The following is a 15,980-nucleotide window of genomic DNA, read 5'->3' as shown; positions in this document are numbered from 1 at the left end:
CATACTGTATTGCTGGTCACCTACTCTGTACAGCAGCCTATTAAAATGGAAATGGCCCCGTAACAGTGTTTATAAATGTGAAAATACAGGCTTTCAAGTAAGAGCCTACTTAATCATTATGGTTATTAATTTAAAAAAACAAAACAAAGTTGATTTTTATTTTTTACGTGTTTTGTGTAATGGAGCTTCTCCAGGCATGAACTAGTCTGGGCTTTCTCTCTATCTGGTCAAGGCCCCCTCCCCTCCCCTCTTAGACCTCCCATGAGCCCTGTGCAATTACTGGTGCCTGATTGGTAGGTTCTACTGCCCCTCAAATTTGACATGGTTAAGCCAGCTTCTCCATTCAGTTGCCTTGTATCTCATAAAGCACGACCTTTTCCCCAATAAAATCTCAAAATCTAGGCTCAAAACCTAGGCTTCCTTCTGTCTGCATCACACATCAGTTAATTGCTAAGTCTTCCAGAGATGTCCAATAGAAATGTAATGCAAGCCACATATGCAACTTTAATTTTCTAAGAACTACACTAAAAAATGTAAAAAGAAACATGTGAAAGTAATTTTATTAACATACTTTGTTTAATCAAGTATATTCAACATAATGTCATTTCAACATGTAATCAGTATGAGTTTTAATGAGTATCATACAATTTTTTTCGTACTACGTCTTTGAAATTCAGTAAGCATTTTATATTTATGGCACATCTCATTCCGATGAGCCCCTTTCAAATGCCCCACAGCCAAATGGGGTAAGTGGTTGCTGTCTCAGACTGCAGAGCTCTAGCACCTGGACAAGGGCTCCTGTGTCTGATAATCCTTTTCCGTTCTCAGTGCTATAGCCCCGGGTCAGAGGCTTGCTACTTAACTCTTCACAGGGCTGTTGCAGTCATCTATGGACTTACGTTCTGCCTTTAAATAAAAAAATAGCTCAATGTAGCTTTTATTGATTATGACAAGCACTGGGCTAGGTGCTGAGGTTACCAAGATGAGTAAAGCCAAATCCTTATTCTCAGGAGGACTGCAGTTTAGCCGGGGAGTCAGAAATATCTGCAATTAACCATGACACATTGTGATGAGTACAATCATAGTGGTATAAATAAAGCATGATGAGAACTCAGAGGAAGGAAATGCTAGCTTTGAGGAGATTGAAGAGTGCTTCGGAGAGAAGGTGGCATTTGAAATGGGCTTTGAAAGACGAGTAGGAAGTTAGCAGATAGAATCAGGGTGCAGAGGGTCAAAGGCAGAAAGCGGAAACAAGAGCAAGCAAAGTCCATCTCAGTATTGACAGATTCTATGTAATGAAATTAAATGAAGCTTGAGAAAATAGCTCCCAACATGCTCCTCCCCTGCTTAAGACCTTCACCAGCTTCTTTCCTAATGAAAGCAGGTATATTCTTCTGCCTGGTTCTTTTAAAATGTAGGTTTTATTATTATTCAGATGTGTCAAGACCTATAGGTCAAGAGATGATTACCATTGAAGACAGTTTGTCACTTACAATTCCCAGAAGGAGGGACATGCCATGTATATTAGGGTTCTATCCAGAATAATGTTTGACCACATCTGGGCATTGTGGCCCAGCTAAGTTGAGAGATAAAGTTATCCATCACATGTGTCACATGGGGCCACACAGGCAGCACCAGGATTGGCCAGGAGACCAGGGAAGTGGGAGGGAAACATGGGCAAGAGCTTTTGTTGTGGTTTCTGAGAGAAGCCACAGGAAAGACAGGGTAAGCAGGTTTAGGATTGAATAGTATGAATAATTTTGGCAGGTTTTGGGGTGTGGAGGCTGTCCCTTGAGTTGTCTGCTGCTTGTTCCAGGGGTGCTTAGGGCAGGGGAACACTGGCCCAGAGTTTAAGAGCCAGATAGCAGAGGTAGCAGGAGGGTGGATGTGAGCTCTCCATTGGTTAGTTTGTCCATGAAAAGCACTCTCCCGGGCAAATCATTTACCATCTCTAGGAACTGGTTAGTCTTGGGAGGGGTAGTCTCCCCAGGGTCAGTAAGGCCCCAGATGTCAAAACGTCAGAATACAAAGACATGCTTAGACACTGGCATCCAAGTACTTTCAGATACTGAGTCCTTTCCAGCTTTCTGCTCCCATCCAAGCCAAACAACTACTCCCTGGACCCTTAGCTGGTTGGTTCACCACTTCCCCATCTCTGATCTGTGCTTTTTTCTATTATTACTTTTGGCAGGATATTCACTCACTTTTAAATCATCTATATACTTATTCAATTGCTTTTGTTGGCTTTTAATATAATAAAATGCTTATATTCACTGTTAACAACAATGCTTCTACCTTCTATTTAGTGGACCTTCAGCACGTGCTGGGAGTTTTGCTCAGTGTTTTACATACATTCTCTCATTAATACACACAATAAACTCAGGAAAGAGATAAAATAATGTCTCCATATTAAAGATGAGGAAACTGAGGCAAGTAAGGTTAAATAAGCTGGCCAAGGTCACAGAACTAGTTAGTGACAGGCTAAGTATACACACTCAGTAGACCAACACTTAGAGCCTGCATTCATAATCCTCAAACCCAAATTATATGGAAGTTATCTATGAGCCTGTTTCTCTCAAATCTTTGCAGATATTAATCACAGTCAGTCAGGTGTTTCCTCAATGCAGAGATGCTCTTTCTCTGTGAATTGCTTGTGAGCACCTGAGATAGAAGGATGCTATCAAACCCGCCTTTCCCAGCCTCCGTCAGAGGCTTTATGTTCTGTAGTGATTTCTGTACATCATAATAGGGTCCCTTCTCTTCCTCTCTTCAAAAGGATCTTCTTACTTTTCTTATGCCCCTTACTCTGTTCTGCTTAGTATCAATACTCATCTACTTTTATTATTTGTTACTTCTACTCCTAGATTATGAAGCTTGTTGAGGGCAGGCATTTGATTTTACTTACATTTAATCAAGTGTTTATTAGTACTGTGTTCATAAACAGGTATTACTTTGTTATCCATGCAAAAAATTAAACTCTTAATTATACTATTTAATTTATGTAAATATTATGGAAATAAATTATGCCTTTCAGACATAGACCCCTTTTCTTCAACAACAAATAGAGCCTAACAAATGTTAGTTTTGCCAGAGAGATTGCATATTTCTTTTGTTTGACTTTATTTTTAAAATATTTTTTAAAAATTTCCATCTTAGTCAATGTATTATCTCGGTATTTTTTACTCTTGGTTTTCCTCACCAGTAGACTCAGATTTGAGAATGAAAAAGGAAAGCATCAGCATGATTTTAATATAGGGTAATTCAACATATCTCATATAGGCTTGATTTATTTCAGGCCCTTTCCATTCAACAGTGTTTTTGCTTAAAATTAACATTGCGGTTTGGTAACTACATTACTAGAAAGGACTTGAAAAATGGTTTAAATGTCAATTCGACAGTCAAAATATCTTAGCAGCTGGTGTTGCAGAATTAAACAATAGACGAGAGAAAGAACCAAAGATGCTTCTGGGGGTCTGCAGCAGTTGGAGTTTAAGGGCAGACCTCATAAGCTTTTCAGTCCCTCTTAACACAAGCACAATGCAGCTGGATAATTTCTACCTCTGAGCAGACTTACTGAATTTATTCTATTAGGAGATGAAGAAGGGAAGGCTCCTGTGTCAACTCAGCATCCTCAAAACCTGGAGCTCCAATACCTCCAGGAGGATGGGGGTGTTGGGGGACAGACCAGGAATAAGCATGAGACACGGGTTACACAGTGGTAGGAAAAATGGGTGAGAGGAGAGTGAGAAGAGGAAGCATAGGAAAAGCAAAGGAGGGAGTAGGAGAGAACAAGGAAAAACCAGCATGATAAAGAAGAGAAAGAGAGGAACCAATTGAGTATAGTGAGAAGTTTCTATTACAACCTGGGGCTTCCTGAAGCCTGAGGAAGGGAACACGGGCACGCTCTTCCTCTGGCTCATTTCGGAACTTTCTCCCCACTGGGGCCTGAATCAGAGCCAATATGGCAACTGCCTGATGCTCCTTATACAGGCTTTTTTTTTTCCCCCCCAAATAATTAATTTTTTATTTGAGGATAATTGACACACAATATTACATTAGTTTCAGCTGTACAACATAGTGACCCAACTTCTCTATACAATATGCTGTGCTCACCACAAGTCTAGCCGCCGTCTGTCACCATACCATGCTACTACAATATGACTATATTCCCTATGCTGTGCCCTTTATTCCCATGATTTATGTGGGTTTTTTTTTCCTTTTTAAAAATTTAAATTCAATTAATTAACATATATCATTTATTTCGGGGTACAGGTCTGTGACTCATCAGTCTTATATAATACCATCAGAGCTCATTACAACACATACCCTCCCCAATGTCCATCACCTGGTTACCCCAGCCCTCCACCCCCGCCCCCCCCCCCCCCCAGCAACCCTTAGTTTGTTTCCTATGATCAAGAGTCGCTTATGGTTTGTCTCCCTTTCTGGTTTCATTTTGTTTCATTTTTCCCTCTCTTGCCCTATGATCCTCTGCCTTGTTTCTTTTTTTTTTAAATTTAATTTAATGTTTATTATGCTATACAGGCTTTTAAGCAATCTTTGTCAAAGGTGTTGTTCAACAGGACACTATGAATCAGTTTTCATGTTGTGGTACCTATCGAGTTCCTATAAATGCAGAAAGCTTCTGATGTAGGGCGGGGTCCACTTACTGCCGCTGTTGTCTCAGCAGAGGGCAGAATGTGGAATCCCTGCGTGTTCCATGTCTGTGTCCAGTCAGATCAGTGTTTATTAGGCCCTGGCTAGGTGTCAGCACTGCAAGACACCGGGGGCGTAAAGACCAGTAAGATACCATCTCTATCTAGTGAGAGTGGGAGGAATACAACGGAAGAGTTTCAAGGCCATGTGATTTATAGAGTTATATGGGTCTGGAGATTGAAAACACGTGGGTAGGGTTTGGGCCACTCCGATTATGCAGCTGCTGGACCTTTAAACGTATCAAAAGAAATTGCAAGTAGTTGAGAGATAGGAGGAGTTGAAAATATAAGACATTTTTTGTTGTTGTTATTTGAGGAAGGTTGAGCCTTATCCCATGGATATTGGGGATTGTTGGAAGACCTTCAGCAGGAGAGTCACATGATCTATTTAGTGATAATAGTTCACTCTCATATGCAGGAGGAAGGAGATTTGGGGAGATACCAGGCTAGAAGTGGGGAGATCAGCTAGTAGAGTGCCTATGCGTCCCAGCTTTCCTGGAACAGTTCAAATTTGTGGGGTTTTTCTTCTAGCATAATTATTAATACTATCTCTTTCACTATGTCTCCCAGTTTGGATGACAAATTCTGTGGCCGCCCTACTAACTAGAGATTTATTGCAGGGGTCTAGGTAAGACTCCATGATGCCCGGAGTTCATCAGGGCTTAGCTGAGTGGATGAAAAGGAATTGCTGCCCAATGCTATCAGCAAGAACAGGCCCTCTGACACCCTCATAGTCTCTTAAATCCACCCCCCCAACTCAGGCCTGAGCACAGATAAAAGATCTCAGTGAAAATTTAGTATATTAATTGTATGCTAAATATTACAAATATGTAATAACTGACCAGTTAGCCACTCAACCAGCTTACTGTTTGTCAGCTCAGATTGTACTTGCTTGAGATAACTGAAAAGAAATGAGAAGGAAAGTCGTAAGCAAGTGGTGCAGAAAGTAAGAAAGATAAGCCTTAGTCATGCATGGACATGAGGCCCTGCTCCAGTTCCTGAAATGGAACTGAATTCTCATGGAAGGTTTTGATACTTGCTGGAGGACGGCAGAAAGGGCTGTGAAATCTTGCTAAAGTTTCATCATTCTGGGTCCTTGTAACCTTGGAAGATGGTAAGTATAGAGGCAATTTAGTCAACTGAAAGAAACAATTGTTCATTTCCTAGTGCATGTATTTAATCATGAGCTGTCACTCGGGCCTCCTGTTAGAATCCAGAAAAGGTTACATGGTGGCAATAATTGGGGAATATTTTTAAAAAGAACGAAGTAACTAGACCCAAGAGAAAAGACATGTTGCTGTCAGGAACACACTTTAGCAGGAAAAAAAAAAAAAGAAAATGATTAAGAGTAAATGAAAAGGTGAAGAGCTGTCATTTCCTTTATTTTACTTTTAAACATTTCAACTTCTCCTTCCTCATTTTGTACATACGAGGCAGGCTTTTCCTCCACCCTAATCTCACTATTACCTTGCATTTATATAGAGCTTATCTCCCAGAAGCTCACAGGGCTACCTCTGAATCCATGCCACTTTGGAAAGTATTGCTTAACAAAAAAGGAGGCGCTCTTATTTAATCCATCCTATCACTAAATGTTCTAGTGGGAGCTGGGAGCCGGATTTGCCGTAGGCTGGTGATTATGTGCTGGACTGAACAAATGCATGTCGAGCTGCACAGCGGCCTAGGCAACAGCAAACATGGCATGATTTTCCAACTTGGTGCCAGTCCTGCCACCATCCCTTTGCTTTCAACTGTGACTCAGGGAGATGTTTCTGATCTGCAAAGAATTATCCAGGTTGCTGACTTACCTTCATGGCTACTGACGTCCCTGAACTATTGTTGTTGATTACCTCTCTATTTGGGAGCTCTGTTTGCCACAGGCAAGACAATTTACTTAAATTTTAAATCTTGGACTTCCTTTCCCGTTTACACTTTCCAGACTGTCGTTTGCAGAATTTCATTTAATCAGATTTACTTCCTCTGGTTCTTGCTTCAGAGAAATGGAATTGAATGAGGAAAAAAAAAAAAAAAATCCTCTGAAGTGGAAGGGGACGGGTTTGGAGATGGAAATATTTTAGTAGTTCCTTCAGAAATTTTTGTTGCAGCTTTGTTATTTAAAAAAATAAAAATGCATGTTTCCAAGGCACCCATAATTCAATGAAATCAAATGCAGATAATTGCTTTGAATTCACTGAAAGTTGGTCTTTTCACATTTTTCATTTAGTTTGGAAATTGATTTTTAGAAAAGTGAAGTAGATTAGAAGTATTGCCTGGCCTCTCTATAATTCTCGAGCCGACAGTATTCTTACTGGGCTCTCTTGGAAGTCTCTCAACCAGCTGTGACTATTTCTCTGCCTCCTCGTCTTCCTTTTCCTGCTTCTTTCCTCCTCTTCCTTTTAGAGGTTAGATAAACACTTTGCTCATTCACTCTTGTGAAAATACTTCAGAATATAAATGAGGAGGCCAGGCAGAGGACATTTCTTTTCATCTCTGGCATATCAATTCATTGTTTATTTTATTTTATTTTTATTTTTTTAAAGATTTATTTATTTATTTATTTATTTGAGAGAGCGAGAATAAGAGAGACTACATGAGAGGGGGGAGGGTCAGAGGGAGAAGCAGACTCCCTGCTGAGCAGGGAGCCCGATGCGGGACTAGATCCCCGGACTCCAGGATCATGACCTGAGCCGAAGGCAGTCGCTTAACCAACTGAGCCACCCAGGCACCCCTCAATTCATTGTTTATTTTATAAATGAATGTGTGAACACCATAGAACAGGGTTTTTGTTGTTGCTCTTGTTGTTGAGTTTACTGTTTGATATGAGAAATAATATTAATAATATTGGTTCTTCATTGAATGAATGCTTCCTGTAAAGATGGATAGTCCTAGGCATGTAACACACATCTCTAATCCTCAGAGTGACCCTAGAAGGAATCAATCAAACATGTGCCATCCCCCTCTCACATAGAAGAAGATCAGGGAAGGATACATTGTCAGTGCTCAAGTGTAAAGATAAAGCACTCAATTGCAAAAAACAGTTGCTAAATCACAAAATCAATCAAATTAGAACAAAATTATGTCACCAATATTTAATTAATTTGATTTGAATCTTTATCTGAGAACCAGCTGAAAGAACCAAGAGCGGTTTCCTCTTAGTGTCACTGATACTATGTAAAATATCACACACAGGTAAAATAAAAAGTGACAAACTTTGTCCAGATTCCTGGCATTTATATTAAAAATACAAAGCCAAAATGCATATAATTGTTAGAGAGATTTCTTTGGTAACTGGCTTGACTTTTTGTACACTAGGAAGACTGACATTTTATCAAGGTTTTATTGCTAGGGAAGAGCCTTTTCTACTCCTCCTATTACAGTATCATTTCTCTCTGATTAGAAGGTAATTAATTAATAAGCCCCCTTCTTTTGTTGATTCTAGGATTCAAGAAAGATTCATAAAACACCACCACATAGCAATGCAGCTATTACAATGATCTATTTGGGGAAAACTGTGCACCTGTCTCATGATCACCCAGACTTTCGGGATGAAATAAAAGTTTATCAACAGCATTGTGGTGGGGAAAACCTTTGTGTCTACAAAGGCAAACTACTTGAAAAAGGTACATATAAAATTTGAATTTTTTTAAGTTGCTTAAAGTTGATGCTATAGATAAACTATCATTGATATCATATCAAAATGACTTCAATCACTCTATGAAATTATGCGTATCCAGGGACTTATAAACCAGCTGCCTCAAAGTAAATCTAGATTTACTGCTCCATGATTGAAACCGAAGCAGCAATTACTCTTGCAGATTGTGGAAGAAAGAATTTGGAGTGATTTAACCCTGTAACAGATTAATTTTGGGATAGAGATATATGATCATTAAAATGTTGCATGAATAAACTGTCCCCCAAATTACAAGTTAACTATTTGGCGTGCCATAGTGAATTATATCATACGTTATTCTAAGGGAAAAATACCAGATTGGCAATTTGTTCTTTAGAAAAATGTTGAGATAAAATCACAAATCCAATAAAGTTCAGGATGAATCACACCTAAATAACTTGGTGCGGAATTTGGCTAGATGGATTTTAGTACATTTCTGCTTTCATTTGATCATAAATCCATGTTTCTTAGCAGAAGATAATTTTTATATCCAATATAGGGTTTCACATATTGTACTGAAGTGGTTTTCATCAATATTTAGTTGTGTGGAATAGCAATTAAAAAGACAAGTTGTTATAGGATTATATTTGTTATTTCCTTGCTTAAGAAACTCTGTTTAGAAAACAATTGCATTTTTACTAAGTAAAAGAAATACTTATATTGGGGCAATCTTGATACAAGTTTAGGGAGTCTTAGGAGTTAGGGGCAAGAATGGAATTGTTACTTTTGGCTTTTCTGATTTCCCTCATCACTCAAAAATAGTGACTGTTAATTCTAAAAATTTTAAGTACTTAAAAAGAAACTAGACAGATTTAGGGATTAAATATTTAAAACTTTCCAACATAAGAAAGAGTAAACATTTGAATGTTTTAACTTGATAAAGATTTATAAAACCTATTTATAAAAAATAATGCTAGAAACTATTTTTCCCCATTTTATATACCTGGCTGAAATGTAATTTACTTTGCCATTTTGTCATAGCATTTGAGAGTTCATTCCTGCCATTTTGTAGATGAGGAAAATGAGAGAAGTCCAGAGGTACGATGGCTTCCTAAGGTCGCACGCACAGCTTGGGGCCTGGTCAAGAGCAGATCATGGACCTCTGAGTAGGTGCAGGACCCTTGCTCAGTTAGCTGTTCTTAGTGGCAAAGGGTTTCCTACATTTTCATAATATGAGAGGTAGGAAACCCCTAATGATAGTGGGATAGATACACTTAATTTTTGAAAGTGCAGCTTCCAAGTGTTAATATAGAAGAATTGCTGAAATTAGCTATAGTCTACAATTGGAATGAACGGAATGAAACTCTTCCTGGGTCTTGGATCACGCTTTCTTCAAGACAGTGCCCGTCTATTCGCCTGCTGGAAAACGTGGTACATACAAAAATAAGAACAAGTCTTCGCTAGCTGAATGTTTTCAGGAAGACCACATATACTCTGTGGTAACAGTGCAAAACCAAAGAGTAAGGGAGAGTGTTACTTGACTAAGTGTTGTTTTGCATACCTATTGATCCTGGGACTGACTTTTGTTATGTCATTGGACAGAATTAAATAACAGAATGGAATGGGGACTTAAATAATTGAATCCTGTCCACATAATAATTTTGTCTCAGCTTGCCCTTTGATTGCCAGCAAAGTAATTGTTGAAAATTGAAAAGTTGGGTGGCTCAGAGTTGACTTGTGGTTCAGCAATCTTAGCAATTTAGCTGGGCTGAAAAGAATCTGCCCGTTTTACAAATCAAAGCTGTGCATGATTCAGTGAAATGTGAATAGGTTTTTAGAAGAGTTCTGTTTAAAAAAAAAAAAAGGCGTTTAACGTTCTGCTTGGAGCAGTAAACTAATTAAAAATGTGGCATTCGTTAATTTGTCTTGCTTTTGGATGAGAAATAACAATAAAATTAATTATTTAGGAATGTGGCAAGTGCATCTTATATTCCCCTAGTAACTCATTGATGTCTTACAGTTTGATTTTAGACATCAAGCCACATATTGATTGTTTATTATGTACACCTATGAAGTCACCAAGTATTTCTGCTACTTGTGAAGAGTACAGTTCTTCACGGGCATTTTTATTTACCATGTTCATCCTTTCAAACAAGGCAAACCTTGGCCTCCTGGGTTCATGTGGGTACAAAGAGCAAAGTAACTTTTCTTTTTTCTGACCCTCTTATCATCCCTTCCTTTTCTGCCCCCTTTTCCTGTATTTTCATAACCTGATCGGTACAAAGGTACCGATTTGTGCATTCCTCGTTACTCCCTCACAAACCAGCTGCTTCACTGGTTCCCCACCCCCATGCTGTTATCTTGTCCTTTGGAGCGCTATTCCTTTGTCTGCAATAGGACAAAGGATTTTAAATTCAAATTTTATCCATCTCGTAAGATTCACATTGAGGCTCTGAGGCTTTCTCAGCCGACTTCTGCTGTGTTTCATCCCTCTCTCCATGGCCGGGGCCCTGAATCTCCCCTGAAACCCGAAGCATTGCATTACACTGTGACTTAGAGTAAATGTTTTTTATTTTTCTTTTACTTGTTATATATATTGAGTTTTTAGTTTTTACAGATATGCTTATTGAGGTGTAATTTATATTCCACAATTCACCCATTGTGAGTGTACAATGCACTGATTTTTAAGCGTTTTATAGGGTTGTGCAGCCATTGGCACAAACCAGTTTTAGAATCTCTGTCACTTCAGAAAGTTCCCTTGTGCTCATTGGCAAAGAATCCTCACTCTCTGTAGCCAGCCTCAGGCAGCCACTGATCTGCTTCCAGTCTCTACATCTACGTCTTCTCTGGACATTTCGTATAAATGGAATCACACAATAGGCAGCATCTGTGTCTTGCTTCTTTCACTTAGCCTGATGTTTCTGAGAGTCATCTATTCACAGCCGTTATCAATGGTTGCCCTCTTCTGATACCACCGAATGTATTCCATCCACTACATGTACATTTATGCTGTTTCTAATTTGGGGCCATTATAAATCATGCTGTGATGAATATACAGATACAAGTTTTTGTGTAGACATCTGGTCATTTCTCTTGAGCAGATGCCTAGGAGTGGATTTGATGGCTTTTTCCCCCCTGAATATGACCCACACTTTTCTGCTTCTTACATACATGTCTTTTGAATTTTTTGTTGTTGAAAACTGGACATTTTCGATCATGTGTTATAGCAACTGTGGATTCTGGATTCTGACTTTTTCCTCTTGAAGGTTATTGTTCTCACTCTTTTTGTTGTTGTCTGTTTAGTAACTTCTCTGAAATCCATGCAATCCATGCCCCCTCTCCTTGGTAGACAGCCAGTGTAGTGTCTCTGCTTAGATTTTATCTCTTTTTATTTTTTAGGCTGGCCTCCTTGGGTTGTCTCTGTGTTTTCATAGTTTATTGATCTCTAGTGATTTGTCAGAGGTTGTGTTCAAAGACTTTGACCCAGTACAAAGTCAGAAGACTTTGAATAAAGTACAGCCCCCACCTTGTACCATGGATCTGTGTGTGGGTGTATTCCTTTCCTGGGGCTAATGTAACAAATCCCCAAAACTGGTGGCTTAAAACAACAGAAATTTAATTCTCACATAGCTCTGGAGGCCAGACATCTAAAATCAGGTATTATTAGCAGGCCATCCTCCATCTAATAGCTCTAGGGGAGAATCTTCCCTTGTCTCTTTCAACTTCTGGTGATTCCCAGCAATTCATGGCATTCCCTGGTTTGTAGCCCAGGGCTCCCAGCTCTACGTCCTCTGTCCTCATGTGTCATTCTTCCCTGTGTGTCTCTGTGTGTGTCCTGTCCTCTTTTTATAAGTACGTCAGTCATTGAATTTGTTCGACAAAACACTATCCAGGATGATTTCATCTTGATCCTTCACTACTTGTATCTGCAGAGACCCTATTTCCAGATAAGGTCACATTCTGAGGTTCTGGGTGGTCATGGATTTTTAGAGGGCAATATTTAACCCAAAGTAATGGGTTCAGGAGTCCATCCAAAGTTCAGGCAGTTTTCAGGTCTGCTTTAATTTTTATTTTCCACCAGGTTTTCTTTGTTTGTGGGTGCAAGCTTCCGGTGGGCCAGGGATGTATGAATAGGTTGGGCCTACTCCAATCCATGCCACTTCCCATCAGCCGGGGATGTGTGGAGAGCTTATCAAATGTGTCTATAATTGCCTTATGGCCTGTATCTCCCTGTTAAGTTTCTGGCTAGCCCACCAGCCTGGGTGCTTGCCCTAATTTCAACTACAGTCTTAGCAGGATCTCTGAACTTCCATGTTAGCTTGCCTCCAAGATTGCCACTTATTACTGGTAATGCCACTGGCCAAGGCTTTTTTGTTTTCTGCTCCAGACAAAGTCAGCGCCCACTGACAGGGAAGCTGCTGGTTATTTATGGCCTGCCCTCCCCTGTTCGAACTCTGCTGATGAAATGCTGGTGGGGGAGGGGGAGGGGGTAGGGGTTCCCTCTGTTCTTATGAAAAGTTCAGTAGTTTTTGAACTGCTGTTCAGTTTAAGTTTTTGGTCCAATTTTAGAGACAAAATTTTAAGGGGAGAGGATTTGGGGACCTCACTCTAGAAATCTGGCATATTGTTTTTGTCTCTCCTGCTCAATTATATAACTTCTTGAGTCAGGAGACCATATTTGATCTTTTTTTCAGTATTTTAGTTCCTCTTTAGTGCCTAAAACAGTGCGAGCCACTGCCAGTCAACAATGAATAACCACGTTTTACAAATAGTGTAGAATGCCTTCTAACACTGTACATTATATAATCTGTGAGGCTACTCAGTGAAGTGGGTAAACTGGATCGCTCCCTCCACCCAACTCCTTCACCCCCTCCCACGGCCATCCTCATTTTATATGAGAATTCTGAAGTGCAACAGTCCAGTGACCCACCAAGGGACACTCAACTTATAAGTGAAGAACTAGGACAAGGACCCAAATCTTCTAAACTCTGGTCTATATTATTTCCATTATTCCATGCAGAAACCATTAAGTCAGGGTTGGAAAGTGTCATTAAATTTTAAAATATAAAATTAAAAAAGTAATAACAAGGGAAGAAAAGCAGAGGGTGTCAATTCTTGTTCAGTTAAGTTTGAAAAAAAAGAGAAAGGAATGGAATAATAGGTGGATGCGCTCTCTAGCCACATGGCTACACGATGGAAGGGCAGTCACCTCGAGAAGTCCACCTCCTGAGCCCGTTCTCAGCATTTCCTTAGCCGCACCTTCTTCCTGGGCTGGGACCTCAGGTAGTTAGGGGATGTGATGCCGCAGCAGAATAGATCATATGATGTGAATGTCCAATTCAAGTTTCTGGAAAGAAAGCAGTCAAACTCACTTTCTAGTCAATACTTAGGAGTCCATATATCATTAAGACAAGCGGATTTTTAAATCTGTTGTATCTTAGTTTCCCCAGATGCTAACTTTTCAAGTTTCTCTTCCCTTGTGTGTTTGAATTTTACATCACAAATACTAAGGTATAAATGATGGAATTACCTTTCCAGTAATTTTATTCTTTAGTACAAGTTGCAACTGATCTAGGTAGTTTTTAGGGGCAGAGTGTGGTATAAACAGTATTTCTAGATGACTATGAAATAGGTTAAAATAATAATTTATTAGTTAGTTATTGGGGGCCTCCTATGCCATTGTCCTGGGACCTGGGGAAACAAAAATGAGTCAGACCAGTTCCATCTCTCATGGATTTCACAAACATGCAGGACAGCAGACATCTACATCAGGGTTCTCAAAGTCAGGTTCCTGGACCAGAAGCTCAAGCATCACCTGGCAACTTAATAGAAATGCAAATTCTTAGGTCCTAGTGAATCAGAAACTCTGGGGTGAAGCCCAGCAACCTGTGTTATAATAAACCTTTCAGGGTATTCTGACGCACACTAAAGTTTGAGAAGTCCTGGTATTGCCATATTTTTAAACAACTGTAATAATAGCAACAACAAGGAAGGTGTACAGAGCAGAGAGATGAAATGATCAACTCCATCATTTGTGCAAGTGGAAGAGTCCAGAGAGACTTGTTTTGTAGGAAGTGACATTAGAACTGTCATGAAAAGCAGGTTTCTGAGTCGCTCTGGAACATAGGGTTTTCTTAGACCTAGAACTTGGGATCTCTAGGGTGAGACCTTTCCAAAGAGCATTATAAAAAGACTTGGGATGATTAAAAATTATTAACTCCAAGCAGCGGTTCTTAATTTATTGGTGGACTTTTGGGTGGGCAGGAGAACAAGAAGGAGACCCAAATCCAGGCAGAACTGAGAATGGATTTGAGATGGAATAATTCTACCTCATCCATATATGTATTAGGCTGGTTCAAGTCATAGCTAAAAATACACATTTATTTAAAAGCATTACTGAGCTCACAGTAGCCTCTTGCCACATACTTTATCAGTAGCTAAATAGCAAGATGAAATCTAGAGAGCTATTGGGACTCCCAACACTGACTCCCCTACTTACTGTATGATCTTGGACAAATGACTGAGTTCCCTTGAACTTTAATTTCTGCATATAGAAACTAGTGATAATAATATTCTCTAAACTTCATGTGTTTGTTGAGAAATAACACACCCAAGATTATCAGACATAATGCCTGGCCATAGTAAGAGCTCATATAATGTTATTATTTTATTACAAATCAGAGTTTTATAATGCCTTGGAGTATTTATTGTAAATAAAAATAATAGCATGTGTTTTTATGATTAAAAATTGTCCTCAAGTTGGAAAGGTGATCTAGAGCATAATATGGTACTTACCTAATAGAAAAATGTGATTTTGAACATATTAGTCCAAAGTCAGTTGCTTTTACTGATGCATTTACTTTTTTAATTCCAGAGACCTTTCAGTTTGTTTCCAAAAGGCACCATGGTTTCCCCTTCAGTCTCACCTTTTTTCTGAATGGGATGCAAGTGAACAGGTTAAGCTCCTGCTGTGAATATAAGCATCGGAAAGGTTCCAGACTTGGAGGCAAACGAGGCTACTTCGGGTTTGTGTGCGTGCAGAGATCATCTCCTTGTTACAAGTATGGAAACCAGTGTCCTTTGGTAGAGGGCACGTTTGCTACATTTTCCTCTTTATGCTTCTACTGATGCATTTCTCACCACAGTTTGTTAACAAAGCTATCAGTGTAAATGAGCCCAAAATGTCTAAGTTAATGGTTGCTTATTATAATCCGGTGTGTTGTGTTTGAAATTATTAGATCTAAGTTAGATTTCCAGATGTATTCTATCCTGGGGATAAAAGCTGGTGGTGTTCCAAACTCTGTTTCTCTCTCTCTCTCCCTTTCCTCATACTGCTTTAAGTTCTGTTTATGAAGTGAAGGAGAGAGGGTGTTTTATTCTCATTCTTCTTAGGAACTGGTTTGGGAGTCCCAAAGCATGTGCCAAGCATCTGTCTTATATGGTTGGGCGTGACAGGTCATGCTTGCATTATGGTGTGGCCCGGTTATCATTCTCATGCCCCTAGTTTTAATCTCAGGCATAACGAAATGCATGATAAAGGGTCAATTTTGACTGTTGCTTATCAGCTTTCATATTGGATGTTCTGTTTGAAATTAGGACACTTGCTTGTAGGCTTTCTTTAATTTTTTTCTGCAAGTACTCATGGAAAATTGATATATGCC

At 39.4% G+C, this 15,980-nt stretch overlaps 1 protein-coding gene across 1 annotated transcript in view; it reads left to right on the top strand.

Annotated features, from left to right (window-relative positions):
- Positions 1-15,980, top strand: part of ERICH3 (glutamate rich 3) — a 78,178-nt gene that overhangs the window by 27,683 nt on the left and 34,515 nt on the right. The window contains exons 8-9 of the mRNA XM_021678138.1: positions 8,149-8,329; positions 15,194-15,380. Coding sequence (XP_021533813.1) covers positions 8,149-8,329; positions 15,194-15,380 — 368 coding nt within the window. The remainder of the gene's footprint in view (positions 1-8,148; positions 8,330-15,193; positions 15,381-15,980) is intronic.

The sequence above is a fragment of the Neomonachus schauinslandi genome, chromosome 4 (genome assembly GCF_002201575.2).
Source record: "Neomonachus schauinslandi chromosome 4, ASM220157v2, whole genome shotgun sequence".
Taxonomy (NCBI): domain Eukaryota; kingdom Metazoa; phylum Chordata; class Mammalia; order Carnivora; family Phocidae; genus Neomonachus; species Neomonachus schauinslandi.
This window is presented reverse-complemented; position numbering and strand designations above follow the sequence as displayed.